The sequence below is a fragment of the Callospermophilus lateralis genome, chromosome 10, assembly GCF_048772815.1.
Source record: "Callospermophilus lateralis isolate mCalLat2 chromosome 10, mCalLat2.hap1, whole genome shotgun sequence".
Classification (NCBI taxonomy): Eukaryota; Metazoa; Chordata; class Mammalia; order Rodentia; family Sciuridae; genus Callospermophilus; species Callospermophilus lateralis.
This window is the reverse complement of record NC_135314.1, coordinates 52,657,695-52,682,316: the sequence shown is the minus strand read 5'-3', so window position 1 is coordinate 52,682,316 and position 24,622 is coordinate 52,657,695. Positions and strand designations below refer to the sequence as shown.

At 41.2% G+C, this 24,622-nt stretch overlaps 1 protein-coding gene and 1 pseudogene across 1 annotated transcript; one reads left to right on the top strand and one right to left on the bottom strand.

The window, feature by feature from the left end:
- Positions 1-2,639: 2,639 nt before the first annotated feature.
- LOC143407823 (eukaryotic initiation factor 4A-I pseudogene) lies at positions 2,640-3,574 on the bottom strand (annotated as a pseudogene).
- A 2,781-nt stretch (positions 3,575-6,355) lies between these two features.
- Positions 6,356-24,294, top strand: Slc51a (solute carrier family 51 member A). Its single transcript, XM_076867474.1, has 9 exons — positions 6,356-6,393; positions 6,965-7,059; positions 19,609-19,763; positions 20,499-20,572; positions 20,962-21,120; positions 21,658-21,769; positions 22,038-22,184; positions 23,555-23,660; positions 24,158-24,294. Exons 1-9 carry the CDS (start codon positions 6,356-6,358, stop codon positions 24,292-24,294), a joined length of 1,023 nt encoding a protein of 340 aa, XP_076723589.1.
- Positions 24,295-24,622: the final 328 nt, after the last annotated feature.

Here is a 24,622-nt window from a genome sequence, read left to right as displayed (position 1 = left end):
AGTTTAATATGTCACAGAGTTGTTTTCTAGCCACGACTATTTGAGGTTCTAAATGCTTCAAATACCTGGATGTCCATATCATTCCCAATGAATTTTTCTGCTATTAGTTCATGGAATATAATTATTTTTGTTGTTGTTTTGTTTGTTTTTAGTAGTACTGGAGATTGAACACAAGGTCTCACACATGCTAAATTAAGTACTCTACTACTGAACTGTATCCCCAACCCTATTTGTTTTAAGACAGATCTGTCTAAATTGCTTAGGTTGGCCTCAAACTTGTGACCCTCTTGTCTCAACCTCCTGAGTAACTGGGATTACAAGCAATGCCACTGTGCCTGGCTACTGAATAGGTTTTCTTTGCCATCCACCTGTAATCTACTCCCTCCTCTAAATCTTTATGTTGAATGGTTTTCAGTGTTGTCTCAGGGATCTCGTATATCCTGATCCCAGTGTCTTGTTTATTATTATTATTATTATTATTATTAATTGTCAAAATGTGATAATTTGTCCACCTTATCTGTAAGCCGTGATACTCTTTCTTATGCTTGATCTAGTCTGTTGCTGAGGCTTTCAATTGAGGTGTTGTTGTTGTTTTTAAATTTGACTTATTGAGCTTTAATTTCCAAGATTTCTATTTGGTTCTTTTTCAGAATCTCTATCTCATTAGTAAATTGCTCTTTCATATCCTGCATTGTCTTTCTTAGTTCATTCAGCTGTTTATTTGTATCTCCTTTGAACTCATTGATCAGTTTAACAATCAATTTTTAAATTCTTTGTCCAGAATTTCATCCACTTCAATATATGTGGAGTCAGTTTTTAGAGTTATTTACTTTTGGAGGAATTATGTTGCTATTTTTTTTTCTCATGTGGGAATTTATGCATCTCTTGGGATGGAACTTTCTTCTACTTTTATGTGAGGGCCTTCTTAGTAAGTAGCCTTTCTCTTGAAAATGCGTCCAGGGAAATAGGTTTGCATGTAGTGTTGAGTTTAATTCCAAACAGAGTTCTTAGTTTCCATGTGGTTTCTTTGGCAAAATATTTGCAAATTTTGACACAGTGCATGCTGTGTCAGAGCCTAAGTGACCCACTCTCTTTATATAGGTCTTGCAAGATGGGAGACTCTCTCTTAAAGTTCAGACAGGGGTGTTGTAGACAGCTGCATGCATGGTGTGTGCCCTCTGTGATTACTCCTCTAGACTTGTCAGCAATGTGTTTCAAGGGACCCATTAAGAAATGACAATCCAAGGGAAGGGAGAAAATATTTGCAAATCATGTATCTGATAAGGGACTGGAATTCAAATTATACAAAGAATTCTTACAACTCAAAAATAAAAAGATAAACAGCCCAATTTTAAATAGGTAAGATATTCCAATAGACATTTAAAACAATTTGAGATACCACTTCATACCCACTAGGATGGCTATAATAAAATATATATTTTTTTGATACCAGGTATTTAACTCAGGGGCACTTGACCACTGAGCCTCATCCCCAGCCCTATTTTTTTGTACTTTATTTAGAGAAAGGGTCTCACTGAGTTGTTTAGTGCCTTGCAGTTTCTGAGGCTGGTTTTGAATTTGCAATCCTCCTGCCTCAGCCTCCTGAGCTGCTGGGATTACAAGCATGTGTTACTGCACCTGGTTTATAATAAAGTAAAACTTAAGAAGGAAAACAGCAAGTATTGACAAGGATGTGGGAAAATTGAACTATATCACATTATTCCTGGGCATGTAAAATGGCTTAGCTGTTGTTGGACACTTAGTTTCTCAAAATGTTAAACAGAGTTGCCATATAAACCTAGCAATTCCATATGTTCACCCAAATACTTGTACATGATCCTATAGCAGTAGCTAGCAGGTCAAAACTGCAAGAGAAGAACCTGACTGGCCCACTCAATTTGTCTTCTCTCACTAAGTGTTAGGTGTGGATGGGCCTTGAATCAGGACACGATCCTGGGCTAATCTGAGGGTCACCTTGTATTAGTCATAATAGCCAGAAAGAGGAAACAAATGTCTGTCAATGAATAGACAAAACAAAATATATATGGTATACCCACCCAAGGGAAGATTATTCAGCCATAAGAAGGACTGAAGGATTGCTATACACAACAACTTGAATAAGCCTTGCAACATTGTTAAATGAAAGTAGCCAGACACAAAAGGCCCATATTATATTAGTTCCACTTTTTCTTTAGCTTCAGAAAGTGACATTTATTCAAAGGAAAAATGAAAAGTATCCATCCCTTGGCTCCCTCCCCTTCTCCATCTGCTCCTAGCCCTTCAGGATTGAACCTTCACCTGGAATAGGTAACAGCCCTCTCAGATGAGGACAGTAATACTGAGTGACATCTCCTTGGTAGAGGTGTTGTGGAAGGTCTTGATATCTTGAAGGGTCCTCTTGCTATCTTCTGTCACCATGTTAATAGCCACATCCTTGCAGTCAAAAGGTCTTCTACAGTGAACTCTGTGGCTTCAGTTTTACCTTTTTTTTGGGGGGGGGGATTGTTACTGGGGATTGACCCAGAGGCACTTGACAACTGAGACACATCCCCAGCACTTTTTATATTTTATTTTGAGACAGGATCTCACCGAGTTGCTTAGGGCTTCTCTAAGTTGCTGAGGCTTTGAACTTGCAATCCTCATGCCTCAGTCTCCCAAGCAGCTGGGATTACAGGTATGTGCCACCACGCCCCATATGCAATTTCTCTCTTAATGTTGATGACCATGGCTGCCTGAGAGATGGTCAGGGTTCCATGCTAGTCAAATGGTGTGTCCAGCTTCCTCTCTCTCATTCCACATAGAATTGGCAGATACATCCCCAGGGCCAAACCTTTCTTCTTGACAAGAACATGAATGAATTTCCTCCTGAACTTCCTGGTTACCTTCAGCAATCACAGGGCATTGTGACTGACAACAAAACCACCTGGGTAGTGATGTCAAGCTTTTGAAATATGTCATAGATCTGGTCCTTAAATCCATGGCTTAACATTTCCTCAATTTCATCCAGTACAAACATCTTGATGTATTTGGGAGACAAGTATCTCCAGTTAAGCATGTCAAACATTTGGTCAAGGGTACCCACAAGGATACAGGGAGCATCCATCTGCAGCTTCAGCACCTCAGCACACATGTTGGTGCCCTCAATGCAAGGATGACAGGGGGCACCCATGTGATCTTCTAATGCCACCACCGCCTTCTGTGTCTGCTAAGCCAACTCTTAAGCAGGTGTCAGAACAAAGGCTTGGTTGGCCTTCAGATTCAACTCACTCTGTTACAGAAATGATTTGGCAAATGTGCCATTTTTCTGATTCCAAATTGGGTCTGAGCAATCACATCAGTACCCTTGCTATGAGGAAGAATTGTTCAGTGCTGCTTGGCAGAGGCCTTCTCAAAACCTTACGTATAGATGCCATGGATCAAAACCTTAGGTGTAGATGCCATGGTAGAGGGTCTCCAAGAGGTTCATATCATTGAAGTTGTTGACAATCTCATTTCAGTTCTTCCTGATGATGCCTTTGGGCTCCATTCCCTACAGGCCATTGTTTCTGGATTAAGAATCCTGACTCATAACCATAATCTTTAAAAATTCTGTATAGTTTCATTTATATGAAATGCCCAGAATAGCCAAATCCACAGAGACAGAAAACAGATTAGTGGCTGCAGGGAGACAAGTGGGGGTGGGGGGTTGGAGATATGGGATTTCTTTTTAGGGTGATGGAAACCTTCAGCAATTGGATTAATACTGATAATAGCACAATCTTGCACAAATTTATTTATTTATTTATTTATTTATTTATTTATTTATTTATTGCGGTGTGCCCAGGGCCTCATGCATGTTAGGCAAGTAAATGCTTTGCCACTGGACTGCACATACACTGAGCTCAACCCCAACATTGGGAATATACTAAAAACTATTGGAATGTACATTTTTAAATAACTAAAATGGTGAATTTTATTTGAAGTGAATTATATCTCAATAAGAAAAATTTTAAGAGGGAAAATGGCCTTTAAAGATCAAGTAATTGAGGAGCCCTGCAGAAAACTGAAGAAATCCCGGTGGGTTTCTGTTATTATTGTTGTTGTGTTGTTTTGCTTTGTTTTCTAGTTGACTCTTCTTCAGAGAAAGCCCATGTTTGACAGCTAGCAGGTCAAAACTGCAAGAGAAGAACCTGATTGGCCCACTCAATTTGTCTTCTCTCACTAAATCTTAGATGTGGATGGGCCTTGAGTTAGGGCACAACCCTGGGCTAATCTGAGGGCCACTTTGTATGGATAATGGCCACTTGGGGACTTTGGGAAGGGCAGAAGCTCCCATCAGAGCTGAAGCTCTCCTCTAACGGACAGCCTGCCATTTCTGCCTTCCTTATCCAGTGTCTGTCCTGAATTGTCTCTGGTCCAGCAGCCAGCACTGAGTCTCTAGTCAGCCACTGTCCCTTCCTGCCTCCTCCTGCTCTCTAACCCCACTTCCCTCCCTTAGGAGATCTTCTGCACTTGAGGAAGTTTGGGGGAAGTCCTCAGCACCCTGTTATCTGCTCCAAGGAAATCTAAAGTTCAGGCATTTAAACTCAAGGCCTCTCACTGAGTTAGAGATCAATGACCCAGGGAACATTCTTGTGGAATGGTTTGAGGAAGCTGAGTCAGCTTGTTCTTTGTCAGGGTGGGGCTGAGGTCATTAACCTTCTTCAAACAGTGTCCTTGTCTTCTTTTTCCTGCTCTTACCTCCACCTCAGGAGGTGACAGGGCCCCTGAGACTCCTGAATCACTACCCTGTCTTGTCCCAAGCATTGTACTTCAGGAGGAGGGTAAAACTAGAAGACTCTGCTTGACCCTCAAGAGATAATTTGAGGTGTTTGGGACAGGGGTAGGAAGTCTTCTTGGTATCATGTCCATAATTACTTCCTGTGGTTGCATCTGTCTTCCCCAACAGACTCCTTTAACCCCCTTATGGGCCATTTTTCTCATGATCTAGAATCTTCCCCTGAACCTCTCTCTCCACACCTGTGGCTCTCTAACCTGGTTTCTTCCCCTCTCTTGACCTCAGCTTCCTTATCTGTAAAATGGGACTAGAGATAGCATTTACTTTATAAGAGTGGTTGTAAGGTTTAGATAAGGCGCACACTGCATTTCCCACAGCATCGGGCAAGCCATGCATGCTCAGAAGACATTGGCTGCTGCTGTTCTAATGTTATTATTGTATCCATTATACAACTAAAATCCAAGGAGCACTTATTATGTGTCAGGCTTCATGCCAGAAACCTAGTGGGTGCATAACATTGTTTGGTCTCAAAGGGATTTAAATCTATTTGGAGAAAGAAGAGAAACCATTAATCAGTAAAATAGTTGATAAACATATAATCTGGCCATTTTTCAAAGCCTGTCAAAATGCTCAGAAATCTTAATTTGCAACTTGCTGTACTGCGGTTTGAATCCAGGGCACTCTACCACTGAGCTATGTCCCCAGCCCTTTTTATTTTGAGACTCACTAAGTTGCCAAGTCTGGCCTTGAACTAGAAACACCAGGCTGCACTTCTGATGGTTTTTTTTTTTTTTAGTTGTAGTTGGACACAATACCTTTATTTTATTTATTTATTTTATGTGGTGCTGAGGATCGAACCCAGTGCCTCACACATTCCAAATGAGTGCTCTACCACTGAGCCACAACCCTAGCCCCACTTCTTATGTTTAAATGCAGCCCCTCACCCTTGCCTGCATATTCAGGCCCAGCTGTTTGGCTGGATAAACCCATCATCAACAATGCCAGGGACTGAGCTTGAAGAAATCTTTATGGTTTCTTCACATTTTTCCAGACAGTCCTCCTCTTCCCATGCCAGGCCAACAGCATCTGACACAGCTATTGGCTTAATGAGCTCTGTCCCTAAGTTTCCCATCTTCAGGTGACCAGGAGATTTTCAGGAACGAGTAAGGATTTTGTCCCCAACTTGGGCCTGGGCAGGATTACTTTTGTCTTGGGACCAGCCAGTTCTAAAAGCTCTTTAAGGGAGGATGAAGGATGGGGGTTGGGGGTTGGGGGTTGGGGGGTGAGCAAGAGGTAGCTAAAGGCATCAGTCTGAGGAAGGGAGGAGAGACCACACGTAAGGATAGGGAGGAGTCCAGGAACTCAGCCAGTTAGAGGATCAAATTCCTCCAGGGTGGACTTAGATAGGAGGTTGGCACTAGGAGCTGAGAGACTCAGAAGGCAAGATCCGATTCCACCTGCCCTCCACCCTGGTTCTTGGAGAAAGCCTGCACCGCAGTGCCAGGCAGGAGTCACCCCTCTCTGTGCCCCCAACCTGTGGGCCCTGCCTGTCCTTCCACTCCTTCAGTGACTACAGGAGAGTGGAAGAGAAAAGGGATGATGGAGCCAGACAGGACTCAGATAAAACTTGACCCCAGGTAAGTGAAGCTGGCAGACCCTGGGCGGGGAGCCAGCTGCTAATCAGCAGTATTTCCTGTTGCTCTGACCTGTCCCTCTCTCCCTCCAAGAGCCCTTTGATTCCCTGCATAAAGAACTAAAATGCTCTGATTGTCCCCTGGGTCCTCAGAGAAATTGTGGGACCACTTCAGGGACTTTCCCCCCACAACCTGGGCAGAGAAAGATCTCAGAGGTGGGAGCTTGCACCGAGCCCTGACCAACAGGGGACCCATCCCTGGTGCTAAGAATCCATTCTTTCTCTGGGACCCTGCTCTTTCTTCTTGGGTTGCTGCCCTCTTGGGTGTTAAAAGAATTGTGGGCTCCTTGGGCATTGCAGCCAGACCTGCCCGTAGCTAATTGGCAGCTCACCCTCCACCCTAACCAGCCAGTTCCCCTCTCCAAGAAACAGGACCTTGAAGGGGAAATGAACAAACCCCCTGTGGGGAGGGGCGCAGGAGAAATATCAGGTAAATAGGGTTACATGCTGCTTGTGAAGGTCACACATCCTTCTCTAGACCCAGTGGTTCCAAACACAAGCTGGTGTCTCTCTAGGTACACAGAAGATCTTCTGGAGGTGCTGAGAACCAACTATGGCATCCCTTCAGACTGTTTCTCCCACCCGCCCACTGCAGCCCAGCTCCTGAGAGGTGAGTCAGGGCCCTCCCCAGAAGGCACTGAAGAGAGGAGATACACATCCCTGAGGGAAGTCAGGACAGATGGGGGAGCAAAAGAGAAGGGGTCCTGAGCCGGCCAGCCTGATCAACTTTGGGGAATGATTGGCATGGTATTCATAGTAACTAACATCCTGGAGAAGGGCAATTCCCTGAGGAGTCAGCAGGACCAAAGTGGGGCATGACAACCTAGCCCAGGAGACAAACCTGAGGTGGGCCCACCACAGATCCTAGCCTCAAGGCATATTCAAATTGTGGACACTGGAACATGGAGCATTTTCTAGATTCTAGGGCTTTCAAGGGCCTCAAGATGGTGTCCAAATGATCCAAGTACCCTAGAGGCAGGCTGCATTACGTCCTCTCAGAAAAGAGTACACAGCACTTAGAGGGGAAGCTACTTTGAGTAATGACCTCAACTTAAATGAATCTATAAAAATGTTCTCACAGGCAAGGGGCAGTGGTGTACGCCTGTAATCCCAGTCACTCAAGAGGCTGAAGCAGGATGATCACAAGTTTGAAGCCAGTCTTGGCAAATTAGTGAGACCCTGTCTCAAAAATAAATAAAAAGGGCTAGGATGCAGCTCCGTGGGATAACACCCCTGGGGTCGATTTCCACTATGAAAGAAAGAAAAGAAAGTTCTCAAAGTATTGGCCATTTAGATGGGTATTGCTCAATTGCTTTTGAAAGTGAAAGGCAGAGGCTAGGGCTGTATGTAGCTCAGTGGTAGAGTGCTCTCCTAGCATGTGTGAGGCACTGGGTTCAATCCTCAACACCACATAAAAATAAATAAACAAAAATAATAGCACATGGTGGGCTGGGATTGTGGCTTAGCAGTAGATCGCTCACCTAGCATGGGCAGGACCCGGGTTCAATTCTCAGCACCAGATAAAAATAAAGGCATTGTGTTGAGTCCATCTATACCTAAAAACTAAACATTTAAAAAAAAAAAGAGTTTAAAAAATAATAATAATAGCACATGGAGTAAAAAAAAAGAAGAAAGAAAGAAAGTGAAATGCATGGAATACGTACGACTTGGTTCATTCCCTAGACACAAAAAAACACTGAGAATCAAATGGCTCTGCATCTTTCTAACAAATGTGACTTACACACACACATCTTGTTTTGTTATCTTGCTGCATGATAAACCACCTCTAAGATGCTGAATAGGAATCATGTCGCTGTGGTACACTTAATGCTTTCCTGAGCCTCCTTCCAGATGTTGACACTGAGCAACAGGGTGCTTGCTGTCAGTGTGCTTGGGGAGGTATATGTGGGCATGTCCCTGAGCTATGCACAACTCTCCTTCAGATGCTCTGAACTAGAGTGTTGCCAACTGCCAAAGTTTCCAGAGATGCCTGGTGGTGCTCAGTGGTTAGAGCCAACAGTTGGCAGCTACAATCATTTTTCAGGAAGCTTCTGTTTTAAGAGTGCAGCAGGAGACACAAATTTTCCTCATGTGAGACCTCAGGCCAGCAGACATTTGGCAATATCTGGAGACAGTTTTGACTGCCACACCAGAGAATACCATCCAGTAGGTAGATGCCAGGGAAGCTGTCACACCTACCTCCTAACAGTGCAGAGGACAGCCCTCCACAACAAAGAATTATCTAGGCCAAAGCCTCAGGTTGAGAAATCTCGCTTAACATAACAAAATAGTTCTTACACTGCTTTGCTAAAAAAATTGTAAACAGAAACACCAAAGATGATCAACACAGGTTGACCATTCTGGTCTGGGAGCTGAGCAAGCTGCCTTGATCCAGGTGGAACAGGTGGGATCTGGGATGTGAAGAGCAGGCACTGGGCATTACTGGAGCAGGGATGGGGACAGAATGAATTGGCAGGTTTCCCAGATACTGCAGGGAACTGTATCTGGCAGAATTCAAGGTTACTGGTGGAGGAGGAGAAGACAATTGAGAGGGTCGGGCAGGTAAGGTGGGGCCTGATGAGCATCAGATCCAGGAGTTCTACTTTATTCTGTGGGCAGAAGCAGCTGGTGAGGGCTGTGGTGTTGGGAGGGGATGGATGAAACAGTGATTTAGGACCGTTAATCAGTAATCAGGATGAACTGTGGGGGAAGAGCCTTGAGCAGCAGGGATATAAATGAGAGGTTACTGTCCTCAATTAGTGTGATAGAAGAGTCTGAGTCACAGAAGTATTGGGAAAAGAAAGGGAGGGTTGGGGAATGCAGAAGGAGCAGGTGATCTGGTAAATATTTAGACAGGTAAATGTAGGTTCAAGGCAATGGCAGTGAAAGAAAAGGAGAACCAGAGGCTGGAGAATGTGATAAATAAACCCTTTCCTCGCTCCTTTGGTAAACACTGTTGTTTCTTAAATAGTTTGTTTGTTTGTTTTGTTTTTGTTTTTGTACTGGGGATTGAATCTAGGGGTGCTTAACCACTGAGACACTCCCCTAGCCCCCTTTTAAAATATTTTGTTTAGAGTCAGGGTCTCCCTGAGTTGCTTAGAACCTTGATAAATTCCTGAGACTGGCTTTGAACTCATGATCCTCCTGCCTCAGCCTCCTAAGCTGCTGGAATCACAGGTGTACGTCACCATGTCCTGCTCTTAGATAGTTATATAAGAAAAAGTATTCCAGAAGAACCATTAAATCTTTCAATAATTGGCATTTCAAACGCTAATGATGTGATTGTGATTATAATCCTTACTGCTTTTTTTTAATGGATTGATTTGAAAATTTATATGAAAGAGTCGAGAAAGCCAAGACAATTTGGTAAAGTGTATGGAGGAAAGCCACCCTACCAGAGATTAAGGGTTATAATAAAGCTGTAGTAATTAAAGCAATAAGGCAATAATGGCAAAGGGTCAGAGATAAAGCAAAGCAACAGAATGGAGGTCCGGAAATCAGCTATTCCTCCTTAGATGGTCACCATATGAGTGGATGCTCCCTTGGGCCAGATAGACTTTTAAGAAGAGGTGCTCAGCAATAGCCCATAGGAAACTAGCTCTAGAGTAGCTTTAATTCAGATAGATTAAGGACTTAAGTGTAAAATGCAAACATTTTTACAAAAATAATATAGAAAGACATTTTTTATGATTGACAATAGAGAATAATTTCTTAAAACAAGAAAGCACAAATGATCATGAAGATCGACTACATGAAGATTAAAAAAAAACTATTTAACTAAAAGTGCTGTTGAAAGTCAAACCACAGAATGGGGAAGATAAAATGCTTTCAAACCTCTAATGGACAAAGGATTCACATAGTCAGTATGAGGAAAGTTAGCCAATCAAAATTGGATAAAATAGCTGGGCATTGGATAAAATAGCTGGGCATGGTAGCATGCCTGTAATCCCAGCAATTTGGGAGGCTGAGGCGGGAGGATCTCAAGTCCAAGGCCAGCTTCAGCAAATTAGCAAGGCCCCCAAGCAACTTAGTGAGACCCTGTCTCAAATTTAAAAAATAAAAAAGGGAGTTTAGGGATGTGGCTCAGTGGTAAAGCACCCCCAGGTTCCCCAGTACCCTCCCCCCAAATGGATAAATATATATGAACAGACGAATCATAGAAGATGAAACCCAAATGGCTAATAAATGTGCAAAAAAGCTCTCCTTTGCTAGTAATCAGGAAACTACAATTAAACAATGAAATATCATTTCATTGCTATTACTCTGGGAAAAAAGTCTGTACCTTATGTACATACATGACTGCATGATCAATATGATTCAACAACATTTACAATCAGAAAAATGAGAAATCATACTCCATTTATGTATAATGTATCAAAGTGCATATATATATTCTACTGTCATGCATAACTTACTAGAATAAATTTTTTTTTAAATTTAAATGTCTGATAGGTGATAAAAAACAGAATACAAATTATTTTATATAGTACAATAGCTGTAATTTTATATAATACAGTGATTATAATATAACATGTAGAAGTCAGGCACAGTGGTATATGCCTATAATCCCAGCGGTTCAAGAGGCTGAGGTAGGAGGATTGCAAGTTCAAAGTCAGCCTCAGCAACCTAGTGAGGTCATAAGAAACCTATCAAGACCCTGTCTCTAAATAACATATAAAAAAGTGCTGGGGATGTGGCTCAGTGGTTAAGCACCTCTGGTTCCAATCCCTAGTACCAATAATAATAACAACAACAACAACAACATGTAAGCCCTTTAATCAGATGCTGGGTTTTTGTTATTGTTGTTGTTGTTTTATACCAGGGATCAAACCCAGGGTGCTTAACCACTGAGCAACATCCCCAGCTCTATTTAATTTTTTATTTTGTGACAGGGTCTCGCTAAGTTGCTGAGACTGGTTTGGAACTTGGCAGTCCTCCTGCCTCAGCCTCCTGAGCCACTGGGATTATAGGCATGTGCCACCACCCTTAGGAAATCAGATACTTTTAAAAGCTACTTTTTATTGAGTAACTACTGTATACCACATACTTTGCTAAGTGATTTAATGAGAAAATAATTCATCTGTCCATAGAGTAAACAGTTAAGTGGCACTTTACTTTGAATTCAACTATCTCTGACTCCAAAACCTGTAATCTTAACCTCCAGAAAGAAAATGTGAAAAAACAGAAATAAGTTTTTAGTAGGAAGCTGGGATTATGAGTGACTATTCTTTCAAAATTTTATGTAATATTATTATATTGTTTTCATTATTTCAAAAGTCTTCTTCAGGGCTGGAGATGTGACTCAGTGGTAGACCATTTGCTTGACATGTGTGATCCCCAGCAAAAAATAAATAAATAAATAAATAAATTATTACTATTTCAGAAACAGTGGGAAATTTGACAATTGCTAAAGATATGTTCAAAATGATTAATTGGACAAGCATATGCCAGTGTCTTCCTTGGAATATTAATTACAAGGAGTGTTTCATGAAAATAGAGTTCTATAGAAAATTGTTTTGGAGAAGATGCATTCTATACTTTCCTTTTGGAAATTCACATTATAAATTAGCAAATTAGAAACTTAAGTATGCTCTGCAGAAAAAGAAAAACATGTTAAATTCTATTCAATGCATTTCTAAAAATCCTTTAGCCATAGAATAATTTTTGCCCCCAAGTAGCTATTAAAACACATTTTGAGAAGAACTGGGTTAGATCAGAAAAGTAAGGGAGAGATCAATCTTCTAAAGGATAAATGAGCTAATGGATGCTAAGGAACTTTTCTGCTTTTCTTCGCTTTTGCACTGTGGAAGTAGATACAAAAACCTGTAAATACTGCAAGTATGAAAAGAACAGAGGACCAAAGCGACAGTTATAAGAAACTGCAAATCATTTTTTCTGTTGGCAGTCAATACTTCACCCTTACTTTATAAACTTGAACTTTGGGTCGCAGTTGATTTTCCCTCCCCTAACTATGTACACATGTACCCAAAGTCTGTGTGTGATGGTTAAGAGTATGGACTTGACATCAGGAACCTCAGGTTTGAATCTCATCTTCACTTCTAGGCAGTGTCTCATGGGCAAAGTGCTTGACTCTCTAAGTCTAATTTCCTGAAAAAGCCTATAAAATGGGGATGGTGATAGGAGTTCCTACAGGGTTCTTTCTTTCAACAGTTATAGAATAGTTACTGTTGCAGGAACTAGGAGACAGAACACAGAGCAAGCCTGACAGACAAAGCCCCTGCCTCCAAGTGGAGGCAGAAGAAAACAGCTATGCAAATGGCCTTACTGTGATGTGCAGCCAAATCACACAGGACTGTCAGTGCAGGCTGCTGCCCCTGACCACAGGAGCAGGAGCCAAGAGCTCAGTGATACAGAGCTCAGGGAGAAAAGCAGAGGCCAAGGAGAAAGTCCTAGAGGCAGGAATGGCTCAGAGTGGTTGGTGGGAAGTTGAAAGAGTGGCAGCAAGATCCGAAGCCTTGACACCCAGGGAGGAGCTGAGCTGCAGTGATTTTTTTTTTTTTTTTAATTAACGCAAAATACTTGTACACATTTCTGAGATACAGTGTGATGTTTCAAGACGTGTGTGCAATGTGTATCGATCAAATCAGGGTAATTAGCATTTCCATCTTCATATGATTTCCTTATTTTTGGAGACCTCAAGCTCATCTACTCAACTCCTTCATAAAATATATACCAGGTTTTTGTGAGCTATAGTCACTTGACACTGAACTGTTTGTCCCTCCTAACAGGTGTTGCAGTACTCGCTATCTACCTTTCCTCTGTGGCCAGGTCCCCGCTTCCTTCCTAGCCTCTAGTAATCACTATTCTACTTTGATTTTGACATTTCTAGCTTCCACATGTGTCGGGCTTGTACCATTTAACATGACTTCCTTGAAGTCTGGAGAACACAGGGTATGGGAGAGGGTGAGGACTAAGAAGATCCAGGGTTGAGGTCAGGAGAGGAACCAGGAGGAGGGGGACCCTGGTTCGTGAAGGCTGGGAAAAGCTTTGGCGTGGATGGCTAGTGGAAGTCCACTTCTAGCTTAGCAGAGGACAGGAGCTGAGTGGGAGAGGGGCAGAGAGCCCAGTAGCAGAGACTCCCAATAATTCTAACATAGATTTTTAGAGATCTACTGAAGTAACTTTTGCTTTTTCCTCTCTGGACTTTGACTTTATTATTTTTTTTTAACCAACATTTCTACTATGAAAATAATCTGGCTTCAGTAAATTTGAAAAAACAAAAAGAAAAAAAAAATCAATTGTCCAACCAAGTCAGGCATTGAGAATATCTTTGTGTGATTTCCCTTTTCTAAGCTTTTATTTAACATTTGTAGAAACCATACTACACCTATAATTTTATGTCCTGTTTTTATAAGCATGGCATCATATGAATTTTTTCAAATTATTATATATTTGGAAAAAAGTGGGGGTTTTTTTCTTCTTTTTTTGGTACCAGAGATTGAACCCAAGGGCGCTTGACTACTGAGCCATATTCTCAGCCCCTTTTTCATATTTTATTTAGAGACAGGGTCTCATAAATTGCTGAGGCTGGCTTTGAACTCATGATCCTCCTGCCTCAGCCTCCTGAATTCCTGGGATAACAGGCATGTACAACAGTGCCCAGCCACATATGTTCTTTTCTTAAAAAGCTTATTTTTGTTCTAAAATGAATATTCATTGCCAATAATCCCAGCTACTCAGGAGGTTAAGGCAGGAAGATTACAAGTTTGAAACCAATCTGGACAGGCAAACTTAGGGAGCCCTTGTCTCAAAATAGAAAATAAAAAGGGATGGGGATGTAGCTTGGAATGCCCCAGGTTCAATCCTTAGTACAAATAAAATATGAATAAAATATGCAATATAAAAATAATTTAAAATACAAAAGAAAAAACAGAAAATTGGAAGATAAAAATCACCTACAGTGTTATCACTCCAAAACAACAATTGCTAAATGTTTTTTAAAGAATCATAGGTATTTTTTTGTGCAGTGACTTTTAAAATTTTTATTGTATCCTTTGATACATTGTTCATGTAACACATGAACATGTAACACATGAACATGGTTGAAATGTCATGTAGTACAAAACAACTACTAATAAAAATCAGCAAGCTCCTGACCTATTCATTCTCATTTCTTTTTCCTCAAAGACAACTGATTCTAGCAGAATCCTCTGCTCCTGTTACCATTGGGATGTCCAGTCGAAATTCAGTTCCTTGGTGGCCCGAACAAAGAATTAAGCAAGATACACAAAAGTAACAGATAAAGTGTAGATTTATTGGAGGTGGACATAATACTCTGTTAGGAAGAGTGGAGTAGGTAGAGAGAGACAGAGAAACAGACAGATGTCAAGGCCCCAGTATCTGGAAATTAGGGTCTTATATCCTGAACTGTGGGGTTTTCTCTTCCCTGTACAGACCTAATTGAAGACCTTACCCCATTGGCTCCCATTGGTTATCTTATGATACCTGATTAGAATATTTTCCAATCCACCCCCTCCATTTGTTACATTAGAAAACTTAATTAGAATACTGCCCTCTTTACCCCCATTGGTCATTTTAAAATTTAAACCTGTGTCAGGAGCTGTCATGGTGATTAGACCTCAGAGGGGATTTATGATAAACAGGGCCAGAACTTTTCTTGTCCTCTAGTGATTTCTTTCTAATACCCTCTCTCCGCCATCTTAGTGTCCCTGAACTCCTACCTAACACTACCTTCAAATCACCAATATTTGTATACCATCCTTTCCTGGAGTTTTAATTTTGAACAAAATCAGTGGCTGCCTCCATGAGGATTCATTTCACTTAGCACCAACCTTTTTCCATTTTCTCCACATAAGAATGTCAATAATTTTAGTTGGATATGGGTAGCTTCATATAATATATCTATAGTTTATTTCTTATTCTGTAAAGTATGGATGGCATTTGTTGACTTTTTATTTATTTATTTATTTTTTGGTACCAGAGATTGAACATAGGGCACTAGGCCAGCCACTGAACCATATCCCCAGCCCTTTTTTTATTTTATTTAGAGATAGGGTCTCACTGAGTTGCTTAATGCCTTGCCATTGCTGAGCTGCTGGGATTACAGGTATGTGCCACCAGGCCTGGTTGTTGACTTTGTTTTGTAAGATAAAGTATTAATTTCCCACTCTTTAGCTGTTTTGTATTCCTCTCTCCCCAACCAGATCTTTTAAACATAGTTGTAATTTTACTTCTCCTTTGTTGTTGTTTTTTTTTCCACTCATAGCTTACAGATAGTAAAGGGCAATGGTCAGAAGTATGTAGCTGATGAATTTTTATCCATGAAAATCTATGTAACAACTACCAGAAAAATATTAAAAACATCTTCAGCATCCAGAAGGATCTCTGTTCTTCTCCTAGTTGATATTCCTCCAAAGCCCCACAGTCTAATGTTAATCATCTCTATAGATCAATTTTCTCATTCTTCAACTCCCTATAAAAAAAATTGTACAGGGGCTGGGGCTGGGGTAGAGCACTCGCTTAGCACATTCGAGGCCCTGGGTTCTATCCTCAGCACCATATAAAAATAAATAAAATAAAGGTATTGTGTCCAACTACAACTAAAAAATAAATATTTTAAAAATATAATTGGACAATATGTACTCTGACTTCCTTAACTCATGTTTTTAAGATTAATTTGTTTTGTTGAGTGTTTCAGCAATTTGTTTCTTTTTATTGCCACATAATGTTTCATTGTGAAAATATATTGCCATGCAGTTATCTTTATTTTTATTGAAAAACATTGCTTCCAGTTGGGACCATTATGAATAATGTTGCTCTGAACATCTTTGTGGTGGTTATAAGTCCTCTATTCTATTGAATATGTATCCAGGAATAGAATTGCTAAGTCTAAGGTATGACTGGTTTTAATAGATACTACCAAACTGTGTGGGCACCTTTGTCATAAATCAGGTGACCAAAAATGTGCAGATCTGTTAATATATTTTTTAAAAATATTATTACAGGGCTGGGATGGTGGCTTAGTGGTAGAGCACTTGCCTCATGTGTGAGGCACTGGGTTCAATTTTCAGCACCGCATATAAATGAATGAATAAAATAAAGGTCCATAAACTACTAAAAAATATTTTTTAAGAAAGGAAAATACAATCATAATAAAGAAAATAATTTGAGCTAGGGTTGTGGCTCAGTGGCAAAGTGCTTGCCTAGCATGTGTGAGGCACTAGGTTTGATTCTCAGCATCGCATACAAATAAATAAATAAATAAAGGTCCATCAACATCTAAAAAAAATTTAAAAATATTATTACACTCTTTGCAAAGATTTTTATGGTGTGCACACATTTTTTTATGGACTGAATAATATTTTATTGGGCAGTTTACTCAAAAATTACAATATTGTTGGATATTTAGGTTGTTTCTGATTTAAGACTATTAATCAATAATATTATAAACATTATCCTGTAATAGACTAAAAATATATTACTATTTTGCTTTTCTCTAGCTACTCAGCAGGTTCAATATTTTCCCATTGCCCTGAAGTGTGTCAATATCATTTTTCAGTTTCTCAGCAAAAGCCTCCTGTTTTTGTTATCAATTTTGTTTATATAATAATTATCTTAGACTTGATTGCAAATTTATTAAAAACATTTTCCTTCAGCTGAGCATGGTAGTCCACATTTGTAATCCCAGCTATTCAGGAAGTGGAGGCAGGAGGATGGCAAATTTCAGACCAACCTGAGCAACTTGGCAAGACCCTGTCTCAAAATAAAAATGCTTGGGGATGTAGTTCAGTAATAAAGTGCCCCTAAGTTCAATTCCCCAGCCTACAAAAAAAAAAAAAAAGTCCTCCAATTTATTTGTTGCCTTTTTTTTTTTTTAATCCCCATCCCAGAGTTTTACGTTTTTGCATTGAATTTGACCATCATTCTATTTGTGATTTCTTGGATTTCTGTAATGTTGGGATGATCTTCCCTTCTTCAAAGTTTTTTTTTTTTTGAGAGAGAGAATTTTAATATTTATTTATTTTTTTAGTTCTCGGTGGACACAACATCTTTGTTTGTATGTGGTGCTGAGGATCGAATCCGGGCCGCACGCATGCCAGGCGAGCGCACTACCGCTTGAGCCACATCCCCAGCCCTCTTCAAAGTTTTAATGAAAATAAAATTCTATTCTTTTTCTATTTTCCCTATTTAATTTTAAAGACTTATTTCCTTAACCCATCCAGAATTATTTTGATGTATGGTAGGTTTTATGTGTATGTTCATAAACACACACACACACACACACACACAGAGTTGCATAACTGAAGAATTATATAAAAAATTCTCTGTTATGCTGGGTGCAGTGGTGCATGCCTGTAATTCCAGCAGCTTGGGAGGCTGAGACAGGAGGATTGTGAGTTCAAAGCCAGCCTCAGCAAAAGCAAGGCGCCAGGCAACTCAATGAGACCCTGTCTCTAAAATACAAAATAGGGCTGGGGATGTGGCTCAGTGGCCGAGTGCCCCCGAGTTCAGTTCCCCACCCCAAAATAAAGAAAAATCCTGTCATCTTTGTGTTTCAAAGGTTTCAAAAAAAAGGGGGTGGGGAGGGGCTATAGCTCAGTGGCAGAGCACTTGCCTAGCACGTGTAAGACTCTGGGTTTTATCCTTAGCACCACATAAAAATAAACAAATAAAATAAAGGCATTGTGTACAACTACACAAAAACTTAAAAAAAAATTCAAGAAAAGTCAGAATAAAAAGGACTGGGAATGTTGCTTAGTGGTTAAGTGCTTAGTGGGTTCAATCCCTGGTACTGGGGGGAAAAAAGTTTCAAGGAAGATGCACCTCTGTGTTTATTGCAGCTCTATTCATAAGAACCCAGATTTGGAATCAATCTAGTGTCCACCAATAGATGAATAGATAAAGGAAATGTGGTGTCTTTACACAATAAAATCATGTCAGCAACAACATGGACAAACATGGAGAACATTATATTAACGGAAATAAGTCGGGCACAGAAAGAGAAAAGATCTCAAATGTGAAATCAGAAAAATTTGAACTAATAATTGGGCAGAGAGTGGAGTATTAGAGAGATATTGGTCAAAGTATACAAAATTTCAGATATGAGGAATAAATTCAAGAGATCTGTTGTATAATATGGTGATTATAAATAATAAAAATGTATTATATTCTTGAAAATTGCTGAGAATAAATTTTAAATGTTCTCACCATAACAAAATATAAATACATGAGGTGTTGAATGTATTATATTGATTTCACCATTCCACAATGCAAAGATTTATAAAAATATTATGTTGTATACCTTATATCTACAAATTTTGTCCATTAAAATTAGTTAAAAATTTCAAGGACAAAAAGTCAAAGTCTTTCTTTCTTTTTTGGATGGTGCTGTGCAAAGAACCTAGGGCCTTGAGCTAAGCAAGAACTTTACCACTGATTTTACATCCCCAGTCAAATCCCCTTTTAAAAAAAATATTTTTAGTTGTAGTTGGACACAATACCTTTATTTCACTTATTTTATTTTTATGTGGTGCTGAGGATCGAACCCAGGGTCTCGCACATGCAAGGCAAACACTCTACCACTGAGCTCCAGCCCCAGCCCCAAATCCCTTCTTAATAAAGGAGCAAAACCAGTGTTAATGTTAACTCACAGTGACTATTGGAGCAGTATTGAGTCTTCAGCTTGTCACCAGAGGAGATCTAAGGAGTTCCTAAGAGGGGGACCTCAACTCAGGATGAGTGGGGTTCTTGACATTGCAGAAATGAATTTAAGGATGTGTCAAAGGCATAGACAGTTTAATTTAGGAAAGCAGAGACACATTCAAGGAAGAATGGGAGCCATTTTGAGAGCAAGCAGCAACCTCTTGGTCTGAGGTAATTATATTTATAGAGAGACAGTACCAAGGGGCTGAACTAGAGGTAGAATCAGGGCAGCTATGCATTTTATGTCAGTTTTCCCTGCGATTATATTGCTCTAACAATGTTTTACTTTTAGTGTCCAAGGACATGGACTGGGTTGCTTACAGTTGCTTGTTTTGCATTCCAAGGGTTCATGGTCAGATCTTACACTTAGTGGTTAGTGGGTGCTTCTTTTTTGAGACTCAGTGTATCTTTTTTCTCCATATCCCCAAATTCCTCTCTCAAACTCACTGGAATCTACTTCCCCCTTCTACTCTAGCATCGGGCCCTGTGGAAATTACCCTCCTGGCCATCATGACTTCTCTTGCCCTGGGTTCAATTGCCATCTTCCTGGAGGATGCTGTCTATCTATTCAAGAACACCCATTGCCCCATCAAGAGAAGGACTCTACTCTGGAGCAGCTCTGCACCCACGGTGAGGGCCCTTTAGCTGCCCTTTGGGAGGGACTGGAAAGGAGAAAGGGAGCATTTTGAGAATGTCTTTAAATGAACACTTCCTGTCAGCAAAGAGTTGCCTGCCACTACCTGTGGGGAGGAGGATATAATCTGAGCTCCCCTGATTGGGAAAGCCAATAGACAATTCTTCTTTTGTTACTGGGGCTTTAATCAAGGTCACTTTATCATTGAGCTACATCCCCAGTCCTTTTTATTTTTAGCTTTGAGAGAGTGTCTTGCTAAGTGTGTGTGTGTGTGTGTGTGTGTGTGTGTATTATTATTATTTTTTTTTAAACGAGGGATTGAACTCAGTGGCACTCAACCACTGAGCCACATCCCCAGCCCTATTTTGTATTTTATTTAGAGACAGGGTCTCACTCAGTTGCTTAGCGCCTTGCTTTTGCTGAGGCTGGCTTTGAACTCTCGATCCTCCTGCCTCAGCCTCCCAAGCCACTGGGATTATAGGCATGCGCCACTGTACCCAGTTATATTGGTCCTTATTTTTCCAGCTGCAACTTTGTGTGATGGGATGGAACCAAGGGCCTTGTAAATGCTAGGCATACTCACTGCTGAGCATACCCTCAAGCCCCCCCAGCAGCAATTTTTAAGGACTGGCACCTCAAATGTATATAAGTCTTGCTTCCTTGAGGCCTTGTCACAATAGGTTGGAGATGTCCCTCCCTGCCCTAACCTGTTCTTGCTCTTCTGCAAACAGGTAGTGTCTGTGTTCTGTTGCTTTGGTCTCTGGATCCCTCGTTCCCTCATGCTTGTGGAGATGGCCATAACCTCGTGAGTATTCAGCCCCACCCCCACCTCTGGTTGGGCATTTCCGTCTCCCCAGGACTTCAGAGTCCATTTCTTTAATGCCAGTTATGAATCCAGCCCTTCCCAATCTATGCTAATTCAAGGTTCAACTTTCTGGTCTATTTAGGGAGTGCCTTATTTTGGCAATTCCTGTCACCTATTTTCTCCCCTGGTCCCCAGATTCCCACCTTCCCAGTCCTCTTGACTCTATCCTCTCACTCCTCTTGGGTCACAAATCCAGAATGTCAGCCTCTATGGTCTTCCCCTCAGTAAGCACCAACTCTCCCCACAACCTTTCTCTCTTTAGCAGTAAGGGATGTCCCCTATGCTGTCCCTACCACACCATTTGCAATCCCAATCTCCCCCCATCCCAGGTTTTATGCTGTGTGCTTTTACCTGCTCATGCTGGTCATGGTAGAAGGCTTTGGTGGTAAGGAGGCAGTATTGAGAGCTCTGAAGGACACCCCAATGAGGGTTCATACAGGCCCCTGCTGCTGTTGCTGCCCCTGCTGTCCTCCACTCTTGCTCACCAGGTAAGGCAGAAGGGAGAGGCATCCTGAAACAGGTGAGCATCCTCTTTCTACATTCCCTCAAGAGCTTCTTTTGGCTCTGTAGCTCTCCTTCAAGGTTCTTAAAGTTAGTCTTGTATAGGACAAAGCCAGTGATAAAGGGGTGGGCATCCCACATCCAGGATCCACAATGGGCATCCATTCCCCAGAAAAAGGAAGAAGGCTCCTAAACTTCAGCCCACTTCCCCACAAACTTTAACCATAGAGAGAGAACTGGACTTTGGGCCATTTACTTGCCCCCTTCTGCCCATTTTGATTACTAGTTTGAAGTAAACACTGCGTTTTGATCATTCTTGCTCAAAAGCAGAATTCTAGCCTACAGATAAATGGGAGGCAAGGAGAGTTCCCAGTGCTCTCAATCCTGGCTTCTTCCTGTATCCCCATCCATTTTAGTATCTGTGTCATCTGTCCAGCTTCAGCCCTGGAACCCAGTGAGGAAGTTGGCAGGTCTTGAGGTGCGTAGTTTGTGGGTTCATCTTCCTAACCCTCTTCCCTCCTCAGAAAGAAGCTTCAGCTGCTAATATTGGGCCCTTTCCAATATGCCTTCTTCAAGATAACACTGAGCCTGGTGGGACTGTTCCTCATCCCTGATGGCATCTATGATCCAGCAGATGTAAGCCAGGAGTAAGGGGTAGTAAAGTCCAAGACTCATTTAGTACTCTTGAGCTCTAGAAATAGCTGGAGCCAGCATCCCCTGACACAGGGCCTCAGGGTCAGGATGGCTGTGGAAAAGTAGAGGCTCAGGGATCTGAGAGGGAGAGATGACACTGGAATAGGCCAAGGCTTTGGGCTTTTTAACAACTTTCCTGACATGGGAGGGGAGAAATAAAAGGAGAAAAGAGCTTGCCTCCCCCACTGACTACTTTCTGGTCTGCCAACAGATTTCTGAGAAGAGCACAGCTTTATGGATCAACACTTTACTTGGTGTGTCCACCTTGATGGCTCTCTGGGCCCTGGGCATCCTTTTCCGTCAAGCTAAGCTGCACCTGGGTGAGCAGAACATGGGAGCCAAATTTGTTCTTTTCCAGGTAACTATGCCTTGGGGAGGGAAAAATATTTGAGGCTGGCTTTGAACTCTTGATCCTCCTGTCTACAGATGATTGGGGTTAGGAGGTGAGACTAAAGGCTAAAAGCAGCACTGAGGATCTTCCTCTTAAACTGTGGATTCCCTGTGGGATCCTCTTAAACTGTGGTCTTTCCCCTCCTTTTTTATTTTAATACATTTTAATACCTTTATTTTATTTATTTTTATGTGGTGCTGAGGATCAAACCCAGTGCCTCACATGTGCTAGGCAAGTGCTCTACCACTGAGCCATAACCCCTGCCCCTCCCCTCCTTATTTTATACCTTTCTGTGCTGTAGTAGTCTCTTAGGGTCGCTATAACAAAATACCACAAACAGGTGGCTTAAAACAACAGAATGTATTGTCTCAGGGTTCTGGAGGCCAGAAGTCCAAAATCAATGTGTCAGCAGGGCCACACTCCTCTGAAACCTGTCAGGGAGAACCTTGCACCTGTCCTCCTCTTCTCTGATGGTGGCCAGCAGCTGCATCACTCCAGTTTCTGCCCCCACCATCACATGATACTCTCTCTTGTGTCTAGTGTCTCTTCTGTTTTTATGACACCAGTCCTGTTAGATTAGGGGCCCACCCTATTCCATTATGACCTCCTCTTACCTAATCACCCTATCATGTCACATTCTGGGGTGCTGAGATCAGTACTTCAACATATCTTTTGGGCAGACACAATTCAACCTATAATACATGTATTATCGAACCCTTAAATTTTTTTTTCACCAATTACTTCCTAAAGTCTTATAATCTGTCAATGCCACTAACAGTAGCATTATTACAGCTATAACTATTAATTACTTCACACCATGTATATTACATGTAACTTTTCACAGTAATCCCAGAGCTCATTAACATTTCTGTTTTACAAAGCAGGGCACTGAGACCCATAGGTGTGATGAGGCTTGCTCAGGGGCAAATGAGGGATGGGGCTAGACTCCAGGTCTAACTCCCAAGCCCACATTCCTTCTTTTCATCACACTGCCTCTTTATTTTAAAACCTCTTCCGAAAATTCTCTGAAAGACACATTTGTTCACCTCTTCTGGTTTTTTTTTTTTTTTTTAACCCCCAAGTGTCCATCAGTTATTAAGATAAGGAAATAAGTTCTTGTTTCTTGTGAGCAACTCTTATTAAAATATTAGATAGAAGGTGAGATTGTAACTTGCTAAAGATTAAAATTCCATAAATATTTCATCAAGTGTGAATCTCAACCCTCTTAGCTATACAGATCTAATGGTGGGCCAAAACCATAATGGAAGGACAAGTCCTAGCTTCAGCAACCTGGCTGGCAAGCCCCTTCCACCCATCCCCTCTCTTCTTTTTTGTAGATGCTTCTCATCATGACTGCCCTGCAGCCTGCCATTTTCTCCATATTGGCCAATGGTGGACAGATTGCTTGTTCACCTCCATTTTCCTCTAAAACCAGGTCTCAAGGTAAGCATATAAGGGCTCCTATCCCATTGTGAGATGGGTGAGATAGGAGAGGGTTAGGAAAGAGAAGATCTTGGACAAGAGGTTAGGCCAGCCTGACTTCTCAGAAAAGATGTCTCCAATAAATCTGGGCAGAGGCTTTGACTAACCTCATTAATCACACAGAGAACTGCAGTTCCACAGCTTGAGGCCAGCCCTGATGGCTAACCCAGGAAGCCATGGGTTTAACTCCTAACTCCTGGGAGAGGAATGAGAGTGAGTTGAATGTAGGTCATACTGATTAACACACAGTATGAGCATTAGATCCCAGAAGGTAGAGAGCCAAGTTTGATTCTAGTTCTACCATTAATCTACTTTGTTGCTTAATGACAGTATCTCTATGTCCTGGTGTGGGGATAAATGGGAGAAACTTGCTTAACTCAGACACCAGACTGTAAGTGGGATATCTACCACCTTTAAAACTTAGCATAACCAATATTATATTTCATCTCACACTACAGTGATGAATTGCCACCTCCTTATACTGGAGACTTTCCTGATGACTGTGCTGACGCGAATGTACTACCGAAGAAAAGACCACAAGGTTGGGTATGAAACTTTCTCGTCTCCAGACCAGGACTTGAACCTCAAAGCCTGAGGAGAATGGCTTGGACAATGATGGGGAGAGATGCTGTATGCACTTGGAGAACATGAGATTTCTCCGCTGTCCCTCACCTTCACCAAATGGGAAAGAATCTCATTGTCAGCTATAGAGATGAAGGCAAATTATGCAGTAGAATGAAACTGTTTTGGATATTGCCCAGGGAAGGTATTTTAAGTTTTGTAATAAACAGGATACAATCTGAAACTCTGTAACTACTAGGCACATTGCCTCTGTGGATGCCACTAATTATTAACCCTGAAAATTTGTATGCTGAAAGTTCACTCTGAATTTTTCCAAAGCAGAAGAGAGGAGGAAGAATATA